Here is a 22271-nt window from a genome sequence, read left to right on the forward strand (position 1 = left end):
CCCCTAACTCTGCACTGTGAAGATGCGCACACAGATCCAGTGGAGAGGAAAAAGAAAAGCTTAAGAGAACAGGAGGCTGTAGGAATGTTTGCTGGGTGCCATACATCTTTATTCTATCCTTACTCTACTGCAAGCAACCTCTTATGGCCACAGATAGAGACAGGCTGCCAGGACAGAGGGACTTTTGGCTTGATGCAACATGGACATTCTTCTCTGGCAAGATCTGTGCAAAACTAATGAGTATTTACATGTTTGCTCCAGTTAATTCTTACACTTTGGAAACCTTCCCAGAAGTAGAGGTATCACCCCCTTTTTTTTTTTCACATCCATCATATTCTTGCTACCTCATCTCTTTGTTAATCCCAAACAGCCTCCTCGATTTCCTCCAAACACCACAGCACCAAACAACCACCCCCTGATCCATATCAGTACAGCCAGAGATCATGGGAAAGGTTTCAGAGGAACACCAGCAGCTTCATCCCTAGAAAAGCCCCTTTTATACCCTAAGCTATCCCATAGGTAACACAGGTACTGCAAACTATGAATGCATGAGCACGAGTCCAAAGGTTAGACCTGGATGTCAGCAGATGCAGAGAATATCCTGGGCAACAAAAGGAAATATTCTGCCGAACCAAATGCATTGTAAATGCAGGACTTAAGGTCAGTCTCATTCCTGTCCTGTCCCATTTTCAGTCCCCTTCCTCACTGTGTGCCAAGCCTGTCTTTGCCGTGCTCCCTCTGTGATGCTCTTGCCCTGGTAGAGCTCACCCTGTGGTAGCCTGTGTGAAGGTGGAATGACAAAAGCCCTCATATTTAGGGATTTTGCTGTGACTAAGATACAGTACAGCATTTCCTCTGAGGCTTTCACACTGTTCTCTTTGAAAGGATTCTTGGCATTTCACCCGTCATTAGCAGTAACCCCCCAGAGAGATAACAAATTGAAACTACACACACAGAGCTTTCCCTCCTTGACATGGGACTGAACAACACACAACAAGATCCAAATTGTTCTCTCCTTTGTCTCTGTTCCCTAATTACTCTGTTGGCCTTGAGGGTGCACCAAAGGGATTAGCATCCCTTTAGCGTTTGGGATTCAACAGATGGTGTTTCAAAGCCCCCTTCTGCAGCTATATCCGGCTGCCCTACCACTCAGAACATGGCTCTGAAGGTCCCCTCCTGTTAGGAAGGACTACTGTAAGAGAAGACAAACTCCAGAAACAAGTGCTGAAGAGCCAGGAGTGGGTTTTGGGAGCCACGAGTGGGAGATGCTGCAGTGAATGTGGGATGAGCTGGCTGGGAGAAGTAATGCAGGCAGCAAGGCTGGGGCTGCTGGAGGCATCTCAAAGGCTTGTAGGGATGGTGGGAGCAGCAGCACACTGGAAGTACTGCTGAGGGCAAGGAGGAGCTGCAGAAGAGTGCATGAAATGACTGCTTGATGTCTTACTTAAACAGCCTATATATGGGTTTACCCCAGGACATTACTTGATGGTGACAACAGATGTCAACAGTAGGTGAGGCTGAGCCAGGACTGAGAAGGTTAGCTACAAACAGCAAAGCAGAGCAGACAATAGCTTCTAAAAGTGTGCTGGACAGGTTTGTACCAGTCTGCCTTGCAGTTACACCATATTTAGCTGCAGCTGATACCTGTTGTCATCAAAGGTAAACGTTCCTAGGTGAGAAGTGAAGGATATATTACTGTGTCATTACTGCCACCCTTTTCAGACACAATAATGGCCCCCCCAAAAAAACATCTGAAAGGAACAGGTAATGTTTAAAAATGGTCAGCCAACATTTGTATTTAACTGGCTTTTTGTACATGCTACTATATAGGACACATCTCCGTATGTCCTGTATAATACACTTTTCTCCCTCCCTTTCTCCATCCCACATGGTTCTAGTCCAGAAGGAAGAAGTATCAAAACATTTGTGAGACATTAATACATTTAGTTGTGTCAAGAAACCTACAGGGCATATGGGAAGCATCTGCCCATCTTTTCCAGGGGAAAAGGGTTTAATTCAGCTCTACAGAGAAGCCATAAAATTGGGTGGATCCCCTGCTAAGAACTCTTGGGTTTATTTACGTTATGGAATGATGGAGGGTTTTGTCAGCATAGGGAGGAAAATCACCCTTCTAGCTTCCTCTGCTGAAATTCCTTGTTTTGTCCCAAGACAATCCAACTGTGGGGCTGCTGCACTGGGAGGGTGGACATAAAACCATCAGAATTTGGAACTTTCCTAACAAAATCTGTTGCCTGTCTGAGTTAACAGCAAAAGGACATGACTTACTATAACTGCATGTAGGGTCTGTAAAGGCAAAATGCAAATATCTCTGCTTCAGATTTGCCGCTGTCATGGGCAGAAAATGAAAGCCAGAAAACCAGTGACAGAAGGACAGGGAGGAAGTGATGGGCATATCCAGTGAGTCCAGGGGGAAGGTGGTTGCTGCAGACCCCCAGCAGCAGGTGTGTGTGCCGGGGAGCGGTTTCCAGCCCCTGCATGCACCAGCCCTTGGAATGCCATGTTCCCTGGAGAGCAATGCCTCCTTTTCTCCATGTCAGGATACTTTCACTGTCCCTTTTCTGTTAGCCAGGATACTGCATTCTCCCCCTGTGCAAACAGCAGGATCAGTTGTTGCACCACCAGCAATGGTAGGGGTTGATCCTAGTGCTTCCCCTTGCCACATCAGTTGATTTTACTGACCAGTAAAATTCCCTTTTCTCTCGGAAGCACACAAAAGTCTAACAACACTTAGGGGAATTTATTGTGCTTTTCTCTAGGAAACTGGGTCTAAAGTGAGCTTTTTCCATTTTACTGCTTTTCCAATTTCTGCAGTTAAACTGGGAAGAGTCCATCTGAGTGTTTCATACAGACTCCCAGCATCCTTGGCCTCCAGTGCCTGGGAGCAACCATCTCCTGCTGTGGGCTGAGTGAATCATGTCATAATGCCAGGCACTCCTGCAGCACCAACTGTCTCTGACCCCCTTATAGCCCCCATCCTCCAGAGCTTCCCACCAGCAGATAGCTCACCTGACAAACAAAGGCCAAGACTCTCTTTCCATATGCCCCCTTAGGCTTTCTGAGTTCCCACATTGCTGGGTATAAGCTCCGCTGTCCCAAAAGCCAGCTTCCTTTGGGACACAAAGTGATTTCACTGCTTATCACACACTTACATGCAGGGAAGGGAGCTTGTAGCCGCTTGCTCTGTAGCTGCATGAGAAGGAGAAGCTGGCAGCTACATGCAGATGGAAGATGAGGGACTGCAGTGTCAGGGACCACACATCTGGAAAGTCTATTTTCCTTCATAAAGGCCAAAGATAATACAACAAGCTTTCTTCTCCAGTAACACCGGGGCAAGCCCTGGCCTCCCAGGGCAGGAGTGTTTCCCAGACATGTCCCAGAGCAGGGCTGGGACATGGAGGCGAGTGGGTCTGTAGCTCCAGCATGGTTTCAGCCTTAGGAGTGTAATGTAGTGTGAAGTAATTCCATGAGGCATTGGCAGTGGGCACAAGACATCTCTCTGAGACAGCAAGAGAGACTGTTATGGACTATACTGTTTGGGAGGTCATCTAGAGCAGTGCAGGAGGCTATGCCTCAGCTGTAATGTCTTCTTTCTCTAAGGAGAATAAGGTTGATTGTTCTGCCAGGAAAAAAGATGGGTCAATTTCCTTCTCTTCCCTGGGAAGTACTTCAAGAACATGGGTTCTTGTGCTGTTTTTTAGACTGCCTTCCTCCAGCCATGAGGCTGAGGCACTGTCCTTAACATTGCAGCTCCAATCTGCACTAAAACAGCATTTCAGCCCAACTCATGGTTTCATGTGGGTAGGCACAGTTCAGCCTGCTGCTGCTGCTGGGAGGTTGCTGACCCCCTGCAAGACAGGATACCACAAGAGAGGGTCCTAGAGTAACCAAGCCTGCTCCCCCTTGAACATGGCTCTGAGGAGCTCTGCAAAGCTAGTATAGCATCAGCCTTCACTCCTCCTACCTTGCCAAGGATGTCATCTATCCAGAGGCCGAGACAGGGACAGAGCTATAAACATCCTATTCAATCTACCCACAACTATGCCAAAATGAGAAGGGAAATCAATGCAAGGATATTGCCAGCTCAGCCACTGCCCTGCAAAAGCTCCATGGGAGCTGCAGACAGGCTGGCACCGCTTGGCAGAGGAAAGAATAAACCTTTGAGGTCCTTCCCCATCACAATTCTGGTGGAGGTGATTGTTCAGCAATGAAAACCTCAGGGAAGGACCTGTGTCTCCTGGTCAGAAACTGACTGTGATGGTGGAAAAATAAGCACCAAGCGTATCCCAACCCACATCTCAACCTGCTGTGCTAGAGCTTCTTGTTCCTGCTGCAATCACGCTCACGCGTAGCAGTCAAAACAGGAAAATATCAAGGGTCCAATTTTCTAAATACTGGGAAATAAACCTACTAATTATTTCAAGAGGTGAGTACCACTCCACTTGCGCACAGGTTTCACGGTGTAATTTCTGTATCATAGGAGAACAGCACCACAAACATCCTCCCACAGTTGCTCCCTGTCCCCCAGTGCTGGCAGATTCAGGGCACACACATGCTCTGCCTCATGCTGATGAAATGGTTGAATGATGACTTGGGGAAGGGAGCTCCAGCAATCTGCATCTCTCCAGAGGCAAGGAAGGCAATTAGAGCACTTTATCAGGCCTTGTCTAGCTTCTGGAGTAGTGTGGTGCCACAGGTTAGGGTATTCTGCATCTCAGTCAGCATCTCTGTTGATGAGGCTTAGGGAACAAGGACCAGAGGTGGGCTCCACAGCACAGCACCACCTCCAACATTTCCCAGTTCTTTTATGAATATAGGAACAAGAACTAGGGATCAGTTCTCATTTAATCAGACCAAGAACTCCAGCTAATTTCTCAAAGGAATATTTTGGTTTTGTGCTATTGAACCATGAGGTGGGTGATATGGCGGGTGATGGCTAGTGGCCTTCCTGATTCAGCAGGGTATGGTTTTGCTGCATGTATGGGACTCCAAGCTGCTAACAGCCATGGCTTTATGTCCTTCTACCTCTATAGGGATTGCAGCCGCACTTCATGCAGCTTCAAACCTGCTGGGATGGCAGAAGTCTGGTTTCCATAGCTCACAGGGATCATCCCTGAGACTACCTAAGAGAAAAACTAAGAGGAAATTTTGGGGTAGGGCAAATAAAGCACCAAATCTGGTGAGCACCATCATCTCCTACAAGCTGTCCTTGGAACAACTGGCTCTCATAACAATTCCCACCAGCATGCAATAGGTAATGTGTCACTGGTGCACTACAGATCTATAATAAGCCACAGTGAGACTGTGGAGAGGCTGTACAGCATCTCCTGAGCCCAACTTCACACATACCTCAGGAACTTGTTCAGGTCACCATGCTTCATGTACTCAAAGACCATGATGAGCGGGTCGCCATCACCACACACCCCATAAAACTTGACGATGTGCTCGTGCTGCAGGTTGGTGAGCAGCTCTGCCTCCCTCTGGAAATCCTTGCGGGCTGCCAAGGTGGGATCTTTCAGCGCCTGGAAAAGGGACACGGATACACACAGGGTGGGCTCAGGTAGGGGTAAAACCAGATCAAATGGGAGGCAGCATCACAGAGGAGCTGATGAGGAAGGGCAGGGAGAGGAACAGCTGCCACCAGCCCAGTTGCATTGGTTGGTTGCTGGTAGGTGCTGGTGGCACTATCTCAGTGTTTCGTTCATGTAGTTACAGACCCATCAGGTTCCCCAACTCATTTCCCAGGCAGGAGCAAACATGCCTCAGAGGGTAATAGCTTCCAATTATTCCCAGCTTGGGCAGGATTTGTACTGGTGACCTAGGGGTGAATGGCTTCATATCTCATTATTATTAAATTCCTGAACCACCCGGTCCTTGCTATCTGTCTTTTATTTTGAAAGAGCTGACTTCACTGCCTTTATTCAGAAGATGGATTTGCCTGGCTGTGCAGTTATTGTGTGGATTTTTCAAACTGCCTCTGAAGAAGGACACTGCCAAGTCTTTTCTCATAATTTTTAAAATCATGGTTTTATTCCCTGCTGTTTATAACAGCTCCCCTGGCAGAGTGATGCTGAAATCAGTGCCCTTATTGAGAATAGCTCGTCTTCTACACCTGAGCACACCACTTTGCTATTGCCAGGTATCTCAGAGGCTCCAGGCTGTGTGGACGAGACCGATGTCGCTATGAAGATGTTGTTGTGGAAGGGTTTCCCAGTGTTGTCTGGCTTGTCCATGCATTACTGGCCAGTTGCATCGAAGAGCTAGTTTGAAAGCAGTGTGTTGTCATTCCAGTGTAGCAAGGGAGGGCACTTAGTGAAAAACTTGAAGTCCAGAACATCTGACAAGATGGGAGGGCCATGAGAATTGGTACAGTCTTTGCAAACATTAAAAGAAATGAAGAGGAAATCCTGGTTTTGAGTTGCTGGGTCTCAGTTATATCCTGCTTATCCTTCACATAACAGCACTATTTAGTACCATCTCTGGCTTTATGCAGCCTAATAGGTATCAAAAAGGACTCAAGATAACTTGTTCCATTCATCCCCAGATTCAATCTGTTGTGCACTGGTTCCCCCTCAATGGTGGGAGCACTGGGTAGCTCTCCCCTTACCTGCACACAAACATACCTGCCCCCTTCTCCCCATGTCAACGGGAGAGGTGGCACCAGGAGGTGCAGGCTTTGGCTCACATGCAAAAAAGGGATGCTAACCATCAGAAAGCTGTGCACAGAGGAAGGGGCAGCACACTGCTAATGCACCTCTGGCTGGTCCGTGGCACTGATGGGTGCAATGCCTGCACAGAAGTAGTGAGTCCTCCAGAGTAGGTGGTTTTCCCCTTGGAACAGATCTGCTGTGAGGCTTAGGACATGGCCTCATCTCCCTCTTCAGAACCTAAACTTCTAGTTACATGGCATGGTTTTATATTAATTTTATGTCTTCTGGGATAGCTTGACTAGAAATATTTAGATGGATTTTAGTTACACCGTGCAGATGGCAAAGCATCCATTCTTATCTCAGGCACCCAATTACTTTTAGTCATTTCCTATCTTCATAATGTTGATGCTACCTTAATTTTCCCCCAAGAAAACAGTTTCCTCCCCCATCACTCTTTTCTTCCCCCTTTTCCTGTAGTTGAATATAATATTTCAAGCTGCAGTGAGTTTAGTTTTCCTCTCCTTTACACACAGTCATTTCTACAAGGTGTTAGGACTATAAGTTTGTAAATAACACAACAAAAAAAAAAAAGAGATGTTAAAAGCCCCATATTACTAAGGTTGCACAGCCAAGCATTTAGAAATGAAGGAAAGAGGAGCTGGAAGTGGTAGAACAGGGAAAGAAAACCAGGACCAAAGGAAGAGAAGGGATATCTCAACAAAATCACTGGGATGTCTCTCCTAGAAAGGTTTGGGGTGAATTGTATTTGTGTCATCATCACATGATTCGTTTGTGACATCCAGCAACTCACTCAGCATCTTCATGTTGCAGCCCTTGTCATGAAGTGTCAGTTGCTCCAATGTACCTGGGAAATCTCCTGTCACGGGGTATCAGGGTCAGGTCTGAACAAGTGCCGTATGTTTATTGCTGCAGCAGGGCTCAGCAAGAGCCTGGTACCTGCTGTTCATGGGCTTGAAAGGCAGGTCAGTAACTCCATCCTCCACCCAAATGGATCTTTCATCTCAGTTTCCTGGCTTCTCCATCTGTCCTCAGCAAAATGGGGATGATATAACCCCAGCACTGGCCTGGGAGGCTATAAAAATGAGTGTACTCACATCTAGAGACCTCTCAGATACAGGAGTGATCATCAGAGTCGAGCATCCCATAGAGAAATGAAAAACATGTGTTCGGAGGACATGCCCTGTATACCAGCCCCTCCAGCATTTCTAGTACTTGACTTTATAACCTCAATGCTTTTTGCTATATATAGGCTTTGTGCATTTCTTAGGATGTTTTTAGAAGCAAGCTGAATAAAACACGAAGCTTGTCTATGCCATCACATCAAAACTCAGCTTGTCTGCGGGGCTGCAACCTTTAGATCCACTGAAAATCTAAGTCCATTTAACCAAGCGAGTAACACAACCACTTTCTTTGGCCCTGGAGGGAGCCCCTGAGAGCAGAGCAGGGGCAGACTCTGGGCTGTGGACTCAGCTGCACTAACCAGCATGTCCGGCTGCTGCCCTAAGCTACAGGAACCGGGGAGGTAGTTCTCAGCCTTTGTAAGGAACATGAGATCTTCAGAAAATGCAGCCACATCTCAATATGTAAAGCCTTTATTCTTTCCCATTTTTTTACTTTCTCCTTTTTTTCTTTCCTTCTTTCCCCACCTTCCCCATAGACTTAGAATGTGGCCTAAAGTAAAAGGATCCTTTCCCTGCCTGCCTCTCCAGAGCTGGCAGGAATCAAGATTTGAAGGCTCTGCTCCAAAGTGGGATCTGTATGATCCTGCAGGATGAAAGGCACTCTGGAGATGTAAGCTCATAGTAGCAATTAACAGAAACAAGTTCAGATGCTGTTTCTGCCTACATGCAAATGAAACTCAGAATACATTTGAAAGATAGGATTGCATAAGGGATGGCTGACACTGAAAGGCAGGTACCAGATATATACTCAAGCAATTAATCACACGGGTAGCTGTGCTAGCTCAGCTTTAGCCAGTCTCAGAGGTGAAAGGTGCTATCTTGCAGTTTACAGCCAGAGCATAAGGGAACAAATGAACTAAAAAACCCCAAAAAGCTTAAACTGCCAATGATTAAAACAACTCTCAAGTAACTGGATGCCTCCAGCTTCCTGGAGAGAGTGCTGGAACCTTTCTCCCCGTAGAGCATCAGTTCAAATGCAGATCTTCTTCCAAGGAGTTAGGAGACATCAATTAACTCCCGAGGATTAAACTACGTGCATCTGCTAACTGGTGCCACTTGAAAGGATACCACATTTCTGCACCGAGTGATGCCCTCTACTCAGAGCCACATGATGGGGCACAGCTCACATAAGGACCTTCACAAGGATGCAAAGAGCACCACACAAGCCAAGCTGAACTTGTGTTGGCTCAAAGTCACCAAAACAGGAGCAATATGTGGCTTGGGCAAGCAGGAACTGAGTGAAGCCGAGCGGGGTGGCTTTGCCCACGTTGCAGCAAATCTGTTAGCTGTGCTTAGCTCTTCAGTGCTCATTTTTGCTAAGGCCCTTTTTTTGTTTCAGTTTCTGCGTGTTCCACAAAGAGATGAAATCCAGACAGAGAAGGGCCCCAGACCCTTGCGGAGGGGATGCGGACTCCACACTGTGCTGCTGCAGCTGCATGGGAGCTTACAGCTTCCAGACCAACTTCTCCTCCTTGTGTGTCTCCTGGCTGCATCAGCAGGAAGAGAGGCTTTGGCATTGCTGAGAACAGACAACCTTGAAGCGAAACACTGAAACTGTGTGTGACTAAGTGGATTTACCACAGCCTCCGGCATCAGATAAATCTCTGCCCCTGGCCCCCAGCCCTCCCCTGCTTCCCTTTCCCACGCAGGCTCATCCAGCCTCTCTTCACAGGCCAGCCCCTGCCCTATTCTCTGCCATTCATCCTTGGGATTTACCTTCACTGCCACCAGCATTTTGTCGTTGGTGGGGCTGAGGTTGTAACACTCGGCCAAGAACACCTTCCCAAAGGCACCTTCTCCCAGCTCCCTCTTCAAAACGATGTCTCTCCTCTTAATATGCTGGACATCTGTTGGAGGGAGGGGAGGAAGAGGGTTGAGGGAAGAATGAATCAGGATTAATTCAGGGAACGGAAAACAACTAATTCAATTTTCTAGCAAGTCGCAAAGGAACTGAAATTGCTTTGCAAGAGTATCCAGAGGGATCTTCTTACCCACCCACAGAACACAGCCATCTCTAGGATGGAGCTCGCCTCATGCGAAACATCTGCAAGGAAAGTACTTGAGGTTTATCGTGTTCTCTCTGCAAGCTCACAACAAGCTTGTCCTCAGAGAGAGGAACCCCTGGGCAAAAATCTGCTACAAAGACCCGAATCTCTTTGGAATTAACCTGGAAATAATTCATCTCCTTTGAGGTGTAGCAAAGGTCACATACTTCCGATGCCAGGCCAGGCGAGATTCGAAGGTCCTGTTGAATCTTGCACTTCGGTTGCAATCAGTTTAACCCCAAACTCGAGCAGATTTCTGAGGCTGAACCTCAGCGACTCAAAGCATTCCCAAGGGGAGGAGAACCACTGACCCACATGAACCTTAAGGCATGAGCAGGAACCAGTTGGGAATGCCAAGTGTTGCCCCACAGCAAGACCCTGACCATGCAGCCACCTCCTATGCGACTGTTCTCCCAGAAACAAGGTCATCCCAGGATAAAGTCACTGGCACAACAGACAAAGTGAACCAATTAGTTTCAATGATCCTTTCTACTGATATTTAGGACAGCGAGGACTGACAGAGAATAGCAACCAAGGTTTCAGGAAGAATCAAAAGAGCAATAGCTACTAATTTAACAAAGGTACAGAGGCCTATGAAGATTGGTTTGCTCAGCTAACAGGGTCATTCATAAGGGTTAGATCCACGCAGCTGCTAGGCACCTAGTACATAAGCATCTATCAGGATATCCATAAATGCTGCATCATGATTAAATGCCACTGGTTGCTGGGAGAACCTGGAGGTCTCCATACTCTCTTTTATGAGGACAACACTAAGGCACAGCTGCTTGTTGCCAAATCTCTACATACCCTTCTGGCACCAGAACACTCACACCAATCCTCTGGCAATACAAAGAGGCTTCTTTTTAATGCTTGGAATGAACTGTGGAAGCAAGTAGATGTGCACAGCCACCATAGCAATTTCTGGAGGCACAATACCCAAAACTTCTCTCTAAACTGTCCTTCGCTGGAGCTTACTGCCTCCCTTGATAACTATGGTAGCAAAGACTACCCCTAGCTTCAGCCTGATGGTCATGGCAGCGCAGAGAGAACCACACACTCTTCTCCAGTGCTTGGTGAGCAAAAGCTCTCCTCAAGCAGAGGTATTAGATGGGACAGTGCTCTCTTTCCACTCCTACCTTGGGGCATTCATAACTTGGCCCTCCCTCTGTTTGCCCACAAACTGGACTGCTTTTGAGTCTTTTCCACCACTTCTTCCATGTGCACATACAGGTATGCATCCTTTCACACAGATGCATTTCCCTTGGGATACTGCAGATGCAGGAGGTGGAGGTGATGAACACTGTGTTTCAAACTGGCTGCAGGGAAGCATCACTAACAGTGATCACAATCCGCCACCAGCTCCTACCACCCAACCTCCCACATAGGCATCCATATCAACCCAAGGGACCATATGCCCCACAACAACACAGGTACCACTTAATGTATTAAAAAGCAAATGGATTGGAAGATTAACATCCTAATGGCTTTCGTACAATTAAGCTTTTTAATTAGGAGCTCACAGGCAGGTTTACAAAGCTGCCATTTCTGGCCCTTTTGCTTGCTTAGGAAGATAGATGCTGTGAGATTTGGTAACCAACAGGCCTTGTAATGAATGATGTTTCCATGGGGAATTCCTGTTGACCTTTTCATTAATTGTTCAATAGACTGAAAACTGTTACCAATATTAATAATATTAGTAACATTAAGGCACAGGATGGTAGACACATCCAAAATGACTTTGGTTTTAAATCTGCAGTGACAGCCAGGGAGAACAAATCACATGTGGAGTTTGCCTTCCCCACCTGGTTTATTTAAGTGTTTAAGGAGTACCTTGAGAAATCTGAAATATTACGTGCTGAAATGTTGAGTGACGCACTTGGGTGAGGAAAGTCCTAATCTAAGAAAAGCTCAAATGGCACCAATTTACTTCACAGAGTAGAGGAAAAGGTTTTTTTAACTCTTGGCAAGCATTACTATAGCACTCATCACTACAGTAGCTAGGATTTACTGTATTGACAAACCATGTATTTGCATTCTTGGTCTCCTGCATAGCAGCAGTCAAGAAAGCTGCAGGGAAATGGTCTTATATTAAAAGAAGCCTAAGAACACTTTAACAAACTCAGGATCCCAACAGAAATTTAGCAATTGCAATCCAATTGCCCCATTTGATGTGAGATAAAGTTAAAAAGGAAACTCCCTCAAAATAACCAGCAATACTATTTGAGATGATTTACTATTTGAGTAAGTGTAACACCATGAGAACTGAAGCAAACCTCTCTTTCTGCACTCCCTAGGGTGTTCCCCAATATTTGCAGCTCCAAACTCTTCCTCCCAGTAACATCTTAATAACCTGATCAGATGTTTCTGGGAGCCAGCATCCAGACTGTGTAATTATGTCTCCATTATTAAAACAATATCCCATCTGCTTTCAAGACCAAATTTCACAGCAAGTTGTTGGGGTCATCTGAAAAGATTCAGCGAAAATTTATATGAGGTATTAAAGGAGATGTTGCGGCAGACAGAGTTAAACTGAGGAAGGAGCGATCCTTTTGAGGTAGCAGACTCATAGCACTGAGGGGTTTAAAGTAAACTTGGATGACTATAAAAACAAAAGGTTCATGAAGTTAAGCAGTTTGACAGCAACTGGACAATCTTAACATAGAGTCAGAAACGTACTTTCGCGGATTCCAATTTTTTTCTCAACCTTGAATGGCCATAAGTTTTGCTTCATAGTATTTTAGGCAGAAATGGAATAATAACTGAGTTACAATAAATTGCTTTTTCTCAGGCAACAGGCCTAAAGTACTGAAGTTTACATCAAATTCTTCCATTCACAGTGAGATCAACACTATGATTAATTCTACATTACTATTAAATATGGACTTTAAACTTAAAGCAATGACAAACTGCCCTGGCACTATGTGAGTGGCTGTGTTATTGCGTTAACCTTGCATCTCGGCTTGTCCATCCTGCCTGTAACTCACAAGGAAGGCCGAGTAGCCATGAAAGATGCTGTGCTGCAAGGGCACCTGGGAGGTTCATCTGCATAAATCTGTTTACATCCTCCTGGAGGAAGCTGAGCCCTGTCTGATAAACAGCTGGTGTTTATTTGTTTTAGGCAGGCAGCGGTGTGCTAATCTGTCTCGGCTGCGTTGCAGTCAGCCCTGCTGACAAGGTGTATGCAAACTGGCTTCCCATAAGTACTGCTCTTGTTTTGTCCCTTCTTCCCCGTACCATTAACTTATAAAAACAAGCCAACAAGACAATTCAAAAGAACAACCTATGCAGGAGCCACAGTGAGACCTGACAGGAAAATAACCAGACTTGACAGCAGGATGGGAACTCATTCAAGGCCATGCTGTACCTACAGGAAAGGATGTGAGCGCACTACACTGATGTAATTCCAGTTTTAAATGAAACATCTTGTAGTCCTTGTTTTGAGATTACTATGTTGCTGCATGACACAGAAGGAGAGTTGTGCAGGTCCTCCACCTTCCGTCTTGTACATCAAGTCTTAGCACACAAGAATGTGTTTCAAGCTCTTGTCTTCACTGATGTGCTGAATAACACATGAACCACACCAGAAAACACCTGACCTGCAGCTGGCTGGGAATGCTTCATGACTTCAGTTCAGTGATGGTGAGCTAGAGCATTAACAAGGGGGTAACTCTGGGGCACTGCACTCACCTTTACAAATTGCCTCCAGTGCAGAAAGCTTTCCTTGTCTCTGGAAGAGCCATAGAAGAAGGGTTGCAGCTTTGGATCTGCAATGGGATCTTACCTAACCTCCTCTGAACCTTTTGCAGGACAGCTGACTTGAGCTGTGCTTAAAGTGCACTTAGTCAGAAAAGTGGTTCTCTAAAAACAGCAACTTCTTCCTCCTCATATTCACTCCATGTGACCATTAATCATGTCTGCTCCTCTCCTTGACACAAACATATTCTAGTTTGCTAGCCTTCTGAACCCAGCACAGCCATGGGATACAACGAAAGAAGAGGGAACAAGATTAATTCTGCTTTTCTTATACATCAATCTACCATGTCCCGATGGGTCATTTCTGCACTGGCCCCTGGGACAGAGCCTAGAAAAGCCAGAACATTTTTGCTTATATTGCTGATTCAATGACTCTTCACCCAACTTTTACACTCATATTGCAGAATCTCTTGCAAAAAGACCCCTACTCAACCTGCAAATCCCAATAAAAGCATACAGATTGTGTGCAATGAAAACACCTTTTTTCTAATAACCACCACATTTCAATCACATGAGCAGAAATTGGGAAGTTGCACGGGTGCATTTCATGAATTTAATTTTCCAATTACTGTCTTATTTCTGAATCAATCCTGGGGTCAGAATAAGAGGAGATGGGTTCGGTGACACTACAAATTCTGCATTTCAGATTCCCATCACAGCCAGCATCCTTGAAACCATGGTTTGATAATGCTCTTGGATACACGTGACTGTGTTTGGACACAGAGGACTACAGTGGGAGGTAAATGGACAAATCAAACTCCAAACAGATTAAACCACGAGCAGTGCCAGTGCCTAAGTTACAGCAAAATGCAAACCTACTTAAGCTGAATAATTTACACCAGGTCTGAAATTAATTCCTCACACCACTTTCTTTCAGACTCCTGAACAGCAGCCTGTCTGGTTGCTGCATTTCTAGTGGGTTTCCTGCCTTTGCTATGGTAATTCACAGACAACATGTAGCTCACTTGGGGAAACAGAGAAAAATAATAGACATTTTTCCTTTTACTTTTGCCACCTTCTTTACCAGCAGCTTTCTCTTCTAGCCTAGAAAAGGCCACAATCAATTTTCTATAAGTTTCTTTTCCTCCACATGTGGCCCTGTTTTCCCAAGAGGCAGGTCCTTTCCTGCACCTCTCCATCACTGGCTCCTCCCGCCCTCCCTTAGCTTTGTCATGTCATGTTATTTCTTCCCTGTTTCTTACCCTCTTGTTGTTCAATCCCTGTTTTAAACCTGACTTCTTTTAGATGTTTTTCAAGGGTATCCTGATGTGAGTCTGGTCTGGACTCTTTGGGGTAACAGCCTTGATTTTTGTAAGCTTCTAAAGCCTCATTTGCATCAACAGCACTTTATAAATGATAACGACAATGACATTTTTCACTAGTGGCTGAGTCATTGGCTGTAATAGCTAATTTATGCCAAAGAATTGTTTTTTCTTTATACATAAAGTGTCCATAGAAAGGTAGCAAAGTTCTCAGTTAGTCAATATGATTCATTCACTTCTCTCTTGACTCACTGCTAAAATAATTCTTATGAATAAACCCTGCATAGCCTCCCTGCTCTGTGACAATTAAAATCAAATAAATAAAGCTTACAATTTACGCTGGAAATCTTGCCATTAAGACAGGTAACTACCAAAGTGCCTTCCCTGTCAAGAAGTCAATTGCAACCTAGATGTCAACCAGACGTGTTGATGAGTTACTCAATGTACCTGATCAGAGCAAAGTGTGCAGATTGAATAGGACCAGATCAAAAAGCCTTGCCAGTGGAGAAGTGATAAGTCATTCTCTCACAGTGAGAGAAGATAATGCATAGGCCAGCTGCACAGAGTCTGAGTCTCCCTCCTGGCCTGGTTCAAATCCATCAAAGTCAATGAAGGATATTGATTTCAATAGCAGACTGCTGTGAAGAACACGGAAACAACGGGAGAATCAGTCCCAGATTGTTTCAAAAAATGGAGACATATACAGGCTGTTTCTCTAGATGGGCTCCAAGGTAGCCCTCCACTTCTGGTGACTTTTCTCCCAACTCTGACATGAGCCACCACTGGGAAAAGGCCTGGATACACGCTTCAGCAGCTCAGCTCTGTGCCCAGATGGTGGTTCTTTGCCAAGTTCCTCTGTTAAGGCACCCTTCAAGGACTCAGATTCAAAACAGTTGTGATTAGAAGCACCAAGCAGTTCTGACAGCCTTTCAAAAAGACCCCAAATCATGGAGGTTTATGTAAAGCTTATCTGAATCTCTGGGGACTTGTGGAGTGGACACAGTCCTTGGCTGAGCCACATGTTGGGCTCCAACATGTGGGTGCACCAAGGTCCTTCCCACCCTCTTCTTTGTACTCCTGTGGACAAGACCACCTCACTCAGACTTTTCACTTTGGGAGCATTATTTCAACATTACTAATTCTGTATGACAGTTCTGATAGCCATTTGTGTGTGTCCACACAGCAAAAACAGAGGGAGAGACTTCCATGAGAGATCTTCCATGGCGCCTTTGGCCTTGATGGAACCAACCTGAAGTGAAAAGGGTGCTCTCCCTTTTACTGTGTTATCCCTCTCTTTGCATCCCTTCTCAGGCTTCCTCAGCAAAACCGATATAAGTCATTGACTTCACAGACTCTCTTCACACTGTTTCTCATTGCTTGTACCTTGCCAAGATGCTGGCAACTTGCTTCCAGGAAGCCTCTGGTGCCTGACTATATATTATGTTATTAGTCATGATCATACCTGAAGACCTTCATAAAGACCTTAAAAGACAGCTACTTCATTTTTCTACAGTTCTTTGCATTTTCTTACCATCCTTTTCTTTCCCTGGGAGCAGCCACAAGTCACGAGTGCAGATCCCAGAAGTGAAGGAGTCATTATTGCCCAGCTGACCCTGCAGACCTGGAGCTAACGCACTACATGCTGCTAAATGGACCTTGGTAAAAAATAGCAGGCCATGACGCATTTGGCTGGACAATCTGGGCTACAAAAAATTATCCAGTAATACCAGTCTGTGCCAGGAGCTGACGTTCAGTGTAATAAAGCCCTAGAAAAGAGAACAGAAGAGCAGGCTCTGCAAGCCAGACTTCTGATGCTTTGAAAATACCTAACATCCACCACTTCCAAGCATATCTCTAGCAATGAGGACACCGTCAGCTCCTCTGGCTTTTGCTGCTGCAATAGCAGGTAGAGAGGAAGCCCTGACACAAAAGGCTGCCTTTCAGTTCTCAGCTAACCCCAGTCAGCCTCGATTCAAGGCTGCAAACAGACCTCAAGCTCCACAGAGTGATTTGATTAGCAGCATGGGGCGACTGGATTAGCACCCACTGCGCTGACACAACTTGAGCTGCTGCATCTCTGCTGTAGCACCAGCTCCAATATCAGCCACACAGCAACCATTGGCAATGACAGCTGACATGCGCAATGCCCTCAGAGCTGAAGGTGAATGTAAAGGGAGCGTGTTTGTGTAAAGGAGCTGGCAAAAAGGCAAAGCACAATCACCCCTTAAACCAACAACCCATCAGATGCAAGCCCAGAGCCTGCCAGGCTCCCTCATCACATCACACTGAAAACCATTTGGAAGCAGGTGACATCTGGTGTAACATACCTGCGAAGTTTTAAACACAAACCAAAGCAAACTCTCCTCTTTTTCAGGAAAAACAATCTGAAAAACAATCATGTTAGAATGTGCCTGGCACCACCCCACAAACACTACAAGCAAAAACTTCTGTTCCAGTTTAAACCATCTGACATTCCTACAGAAACAAAACACAATTTCGAGCTCTTCTCATCCATTTCAGTCCCTAAATCCGGGTACTAACATCTTAGTAATTATCTTATGAAGAGAGCAATATAAAGCGTCCCATGGAACTGGGTGCCGATCGGGATGCACAATACCACATAATCCTGCACAATGAATAGCCATACTGGAGAGATCCCAAAACAAAGGAGCTACAGCAAGAGAAAGGCTCCTGTGCATCACCCCCAGCAAATGTTTGACAATGACTACAGCAACAAAGAAAGGTAGCCCCCAGCACACTGGACCTTGCCCAGCAGTGGGCTTTTGCCTTTAAGACAGCATCCACCTTCTCGTCCTGCAGATTTGCAAGTTACTGGAACTATGCAAGCAAGACCTCATAGTAGCAGGACTTCTCCTTAATCTGACAAAGTAAATCCCTTCACTTATGGGACGCTGTTGTCAATGGTTAAAACAGCCATTTTAACATTATGGAGACCTGGAAGACTTCCCTGAAGGAATCTAATGCAAGCAAGACTCTTTGCAGCCAGTGGGGTCAGGGGAAGGGAGAAGGCACACAGCTGTAAGTAGCTCCCAGCTGTGGCCCAAACCAGTCCCTGCCTCTGCTCAAGGCACATGTCAAGATTCCCCCAGGTCAGGAGAAACACCCTGGTCCCCCTTGCTGCTGTCACATCTACAGAGCCTGGGTGCAGGTTCACCCCATGCCCATTCATGCCTCTATGTACCAACCTCAGCTGGCTCCCAGGGTAACACAAAACACTGCTGGTGGAACCAAAACCTTAGTGACTTTCCAAACAAAAGACTTAAAAACTGACCAGTATTCCCATCATCTCCTACACCTTCTCAAGTGATTTCTGTCTGACACTAAGCTACAAAGCAAAACTGCCTTTCCAGCTTTAGCAGTCTGTCTTGTTAGACATCCAGCACCAGCTTCACATCCTGAGGCTCTGCCTTTTGTCTACAAGAGTTAACTACACAACTGGGTTCTTCTGAGGAGGAAGAGTAAGCCCATCAGGAGACAGATAGAGGAGGGACCAGAGTGGGCTGCAGAGGTCTTTGCCTTGGATGAAACACCCAAGAGCCTCAGTGTATCATAAAAAGAACCTAACACAAAGCACCATCACTGGTACGCAGGAGCAGCTCTTGGAAACAAGGATTGGGATTCTTGGCAGGGTAGGAGGAAAAGGGAAAAAGAGAGGAGAAAGAAGTCTTTCTGGTGAATGTGTTTTCTTTCCACCAGCCAGGCCCCTAGGTCCCCTGTTGCCAAAGCACTCAGAATAAAACATTAATTCAATACCACACATTTAATTACACATTATTTGAAAGTGAATTTATTTAAGAGAGGAAAATAATCTTCAGAGAGCATCTGCCTCCCTCAGACTCATGCGTCTGCCGGGAGGGGGCTTGGAGAGGAGATAGGAGGAATAATGGTTTGTTTTACATCAGCAGCTATTGCTGTTCAGTTCACCCCTTCAAAAGGGAAGATTTTAAAGAGATAGAGTTGTGTTTTGCAGGAACTTACCGGCTGATTTGATTTTCCAGGTACTTTTCACTTGATTGGAAAGCACTGCTGCAGACAGATATCACTTGTCTTCCTTTTTTATTATTTTTCTGAGGAAAGGGAGGGATTACTGGTGAAGGGACAGAGGAGGATTGGTTGTCCCTGGAGGGACCACACAATAGTCAGATTTCAAGGCTTAAGGCTTTAACAGCACAGTAATCAGACACTTAACAGCATCCAATTGCCAAGATGGATAATCGCAAGAAAGCTGGAAACGACCAGGGCTCAGCAACAGCATCGCAGCTTTGAGAGCATCTCCCAGCAGGAACACAGAGGCTTACCTTCTGCCCCTGAAGTCTCAGGGGCTCTTGGCTATCGGCCACCCCAGCCTGCGAGTTCATTGCCATGGCTCTATCAGCTCCAGCAGGGCCACAAGCCTGGCAGTGCCTGCTTTCAGACAGCATCCAGCCTCCTATTCCCCAGGCAAAGCTCCACTGCAGAGAGCTGGGGACCAACTTTAGTACCTGTCACAGGCAGCAGCTCCTCCTCCGTTGTGTGTGAATCATGTTGAGCTGCTGCAAGGCCAGAAAAGAGCTGCTGGATCCATTGGAAGAAGGTGTTTACTGTCAGTAAACTCAGCCTGAGCTTTTGTCTTTGCTGTCCTCTGGGTTTTGGCACCACTGCAACATGCCAGCAGGACATTGTCAGTCAGGGCTGGGTTAACTGGCTCATGCCATGACATGAGCTTTTCTCCCAACCCTCATCCCTGAACTAGGTATTCCTCACACTCCTCAATCTGGGAGCAGCACCGGAAAACTCTTTCATCTTTGCAATAGCCTTGATTAGACTGCAGTTCCCACCTGGAGTGACAGGCAGACATCAAAGTGTGCAGCGCATCACTGCTGCTAGCACCTAGTACTCCCTACAATACATAATATACACCCACCATAAATGATAAAAAAATCCAGATGTATTAGATATGTTATGGAAACTATTAGGAGGGTGGCATTAAAGAAGGAGGCATGGTTTGGAAATGGTTCAAATGCTGAACTACAGCTGCGGTCCTCAGTGCAGAACCCATGCTGAACAGAGTAAGAACTGGCCCTAAAGCTGGGTGCAAAATGAAGAAGTATTTTTAGAAGAAGCACAGTTCCCTCCAGATGCAGAATTATGGAAAGAGCTTCAGAAAAATTTGTTGTGGTAGAATTTCTGGACCATCTCAAAGTAGGAAATTTGGTGAGAGGGCCTGGTCTTCTGCATTTTCCAGCTAGCGCTCCAGGCAGGTTGGAAATACTTCTGGTTGTTGCCACCCTCGTCATCATCCCAAAGGAAAAGGACAATCTTGGACAAAGCAGCATCTTCTGCTTCTTTGTTTTTGTCTTCTTTTTTCCTTCTGTGACCACTTGGTACCTATGCTCTTTCTTGCCCCACGCCCAGTCATCCTTCTGCCAACAACGTTCTCCTGCTTTGTGGTCATTAAACAAGTGGCTAATGCAGCCAAACTCATGGAACAAGAACATTCCAGAAATAAGGCCATATGGAGTAAAAACATGAGGTGTTGAAAGACAGATCTCAGGTTCAAGTTATGATTTCATTAGAAAGCTTCTCTCAGATTTGCCCAATTTCCATCTTTCCCCTTCCTTCCCACCTCCTCTGACTCCCTTTCTCTCAGGACCAAAACAGGAGGTGCATTTATGTCTATGGCTTGATGAGGTGTTCCCTCAGACTCATGTTTTCCTAACACCCGGAGTGGACTTTGTTCCATCTTTCTTTATGCCTGATGTTTCCTTGGCTTTCTCCCTACTTGTTCTGTCTGCACAGCCCCATCCCTTTTTTCATCTTGCCAAATTCTCCTGCAGAAGGAAACCCCTGAAGGAGAAGTAATGTGAGACAGCTCTGCCTGCTGGGCTCTAAAATTACTGTGGTTTGGGCAATTGTAGCAATTGTTATGAGGCAGCAAATTACGTAGAAAGAAGTAAAGAGAAGGACGAATTGTACAAAGGGATTAACTAATCTGATGGGGATAGCAGCTGGTCTCATTTAGCTCTCCAGGTCTGTGCGTAGTTGGGGCTTCCTGTACTCCTTTGGTCTACGTCTGAGTCACAGGTAGGATGCAATGAATATCGGACTCGTGGTCCTGATGCTTCACACAAGGAGAAATCCACCTTTCCCTGAGCAGGATAACAACAAGGTGGATCTAAACAGGAGAAAGGAGCCCACCAGTAACCCCAGATCCATCCTGCAGAAGACCTCTGAAAGGCAGTAGCTTAGCCATTCATTGACTCCAGAGCTGTTCCATGGTGGGATCCAACTAGTTTCACAGGCACTGGCTGAGCAGAGGCACTGTCATGCCAACACTACCTTCCTCTCCTTGGCAGAAACAGAGCTCTTTGGGGAGCAAGAACTGAACCAGAAAAAGTTTTCCTTGGAAAAGACTTTGGAAATCTCTCATCACCAGGAGCTCAGGACTATTTAAGGAACCACATGGTCTTGTTAGGACACTGCCTTTCCTTCCCTGGTGGTACTGGTTTTATCGTATCCCGGCTGTGTCCTGCCTTTATTATGATCATAAATGAGAATCCACCTTGGTTTATTGTTTCTGGCTCTCTCCCATGGGGAGAACATGGACACTGTATGTTAGTCCACTTGTCTGTCACCTTTCAGTGATGTCTTACACCATTAGGGTCCAGATGGTTGGGGTGAATTTTCAGAGAAATATCACAAACTTCACTATGTATAAGAAAGGAGAGAAAATAAAAATCCTATGGTTCTCTCCTGTGGCAAAACATCAGTGTCTGCACCAGGGGAAAAATACCCAGTTATTTCTTCTTAAGGGTCGTGGTGAGACTCGAGAAAACATTCTGCAGTGCTGGTAGCCTCAGAAGACAATGATTGATTGCAGATGGTGAAAGGTGCATGTTCAGCTTTAACTGAACTATGTGTGAAGACTAGATGATTGCTAAGTTGGTATTCAAGACACATGGGGAAGGCAACCTACTAGTATCTTCAGCTACAAAACCAAGATTATATATATACTTTTATATATATATTATACATGGCTTAACAGCTTAAATCTAAATGTGTAGACTGAAGTTTTACAGCAAGAACATGCTGCTAGTGGAAAGGACCAAAATGAGCAAGATTGCTGAGAAAGGAAGGAAAGGGAGCTAATGTTTTGCAGTGAGCTGAGACTGCAGAGGCATAAAAAAGGACCTCCCAAAGCTGGCGGTAGCAATGTGTAGATGAGTATATGTGGGTGGTGCAGCAGAACACAGAGTGGAGTACAACAGTGGAAAGTTCTCTACGTCATTAGCTGTTTCTCCTCAGTAGTCTAGGACAAGTCTCATTTCATCAGAAAATGTC

General features: G+C 45.7%; 1 protein-coding gene across 4 annotated transcripts in view; it reads right to left on the bottom strand.

Annotated features, from left to right (window-relative positions):
- Positions 1–22271, bottom strand: part of NTRK3 (neurotrophic receptor tyrosine kinase 3) — a 205723-nt gene that overhangs the window by 31152 nt on the left and 152300 nt on the right. For all 4 annotated transcript variants that reach the window (XM_061371323.1, XM_061371327.1, XM_061371324.1 and 1 more), the window contains 2 exons: positions 9587–9717; positions 5368–5540 (listed from right to left, as the gene is read on the bottom strand). In XM_061371323.1, coding sequence (XP_061227307.1) covers positions 5368–5540; positions 9587–9717 — 304 coding nt within the window. The remainder of the gene's footprint in view (positions 1–5367; positions 5541–9586; positions 9718–22271) is intronic.

Source organism: Neopsephotus bourkii, unplaced genomic scaffold (assembly GCF_033783945.1).
Source record: "Neopsephotus bourkii isolate Nb327-2 ecotype Australia unplaced genomic scaffold, CSIRO-AGI_Nbou_v1 NB_1572, whole genome shotgun sequence".
Taxonomy (NCBI): Eukaryota; Metazoa; Chordata; class Aves; order Psittaciformes; family Psittacidae; genus Neopsephotus; species Neopsephotus bourkii.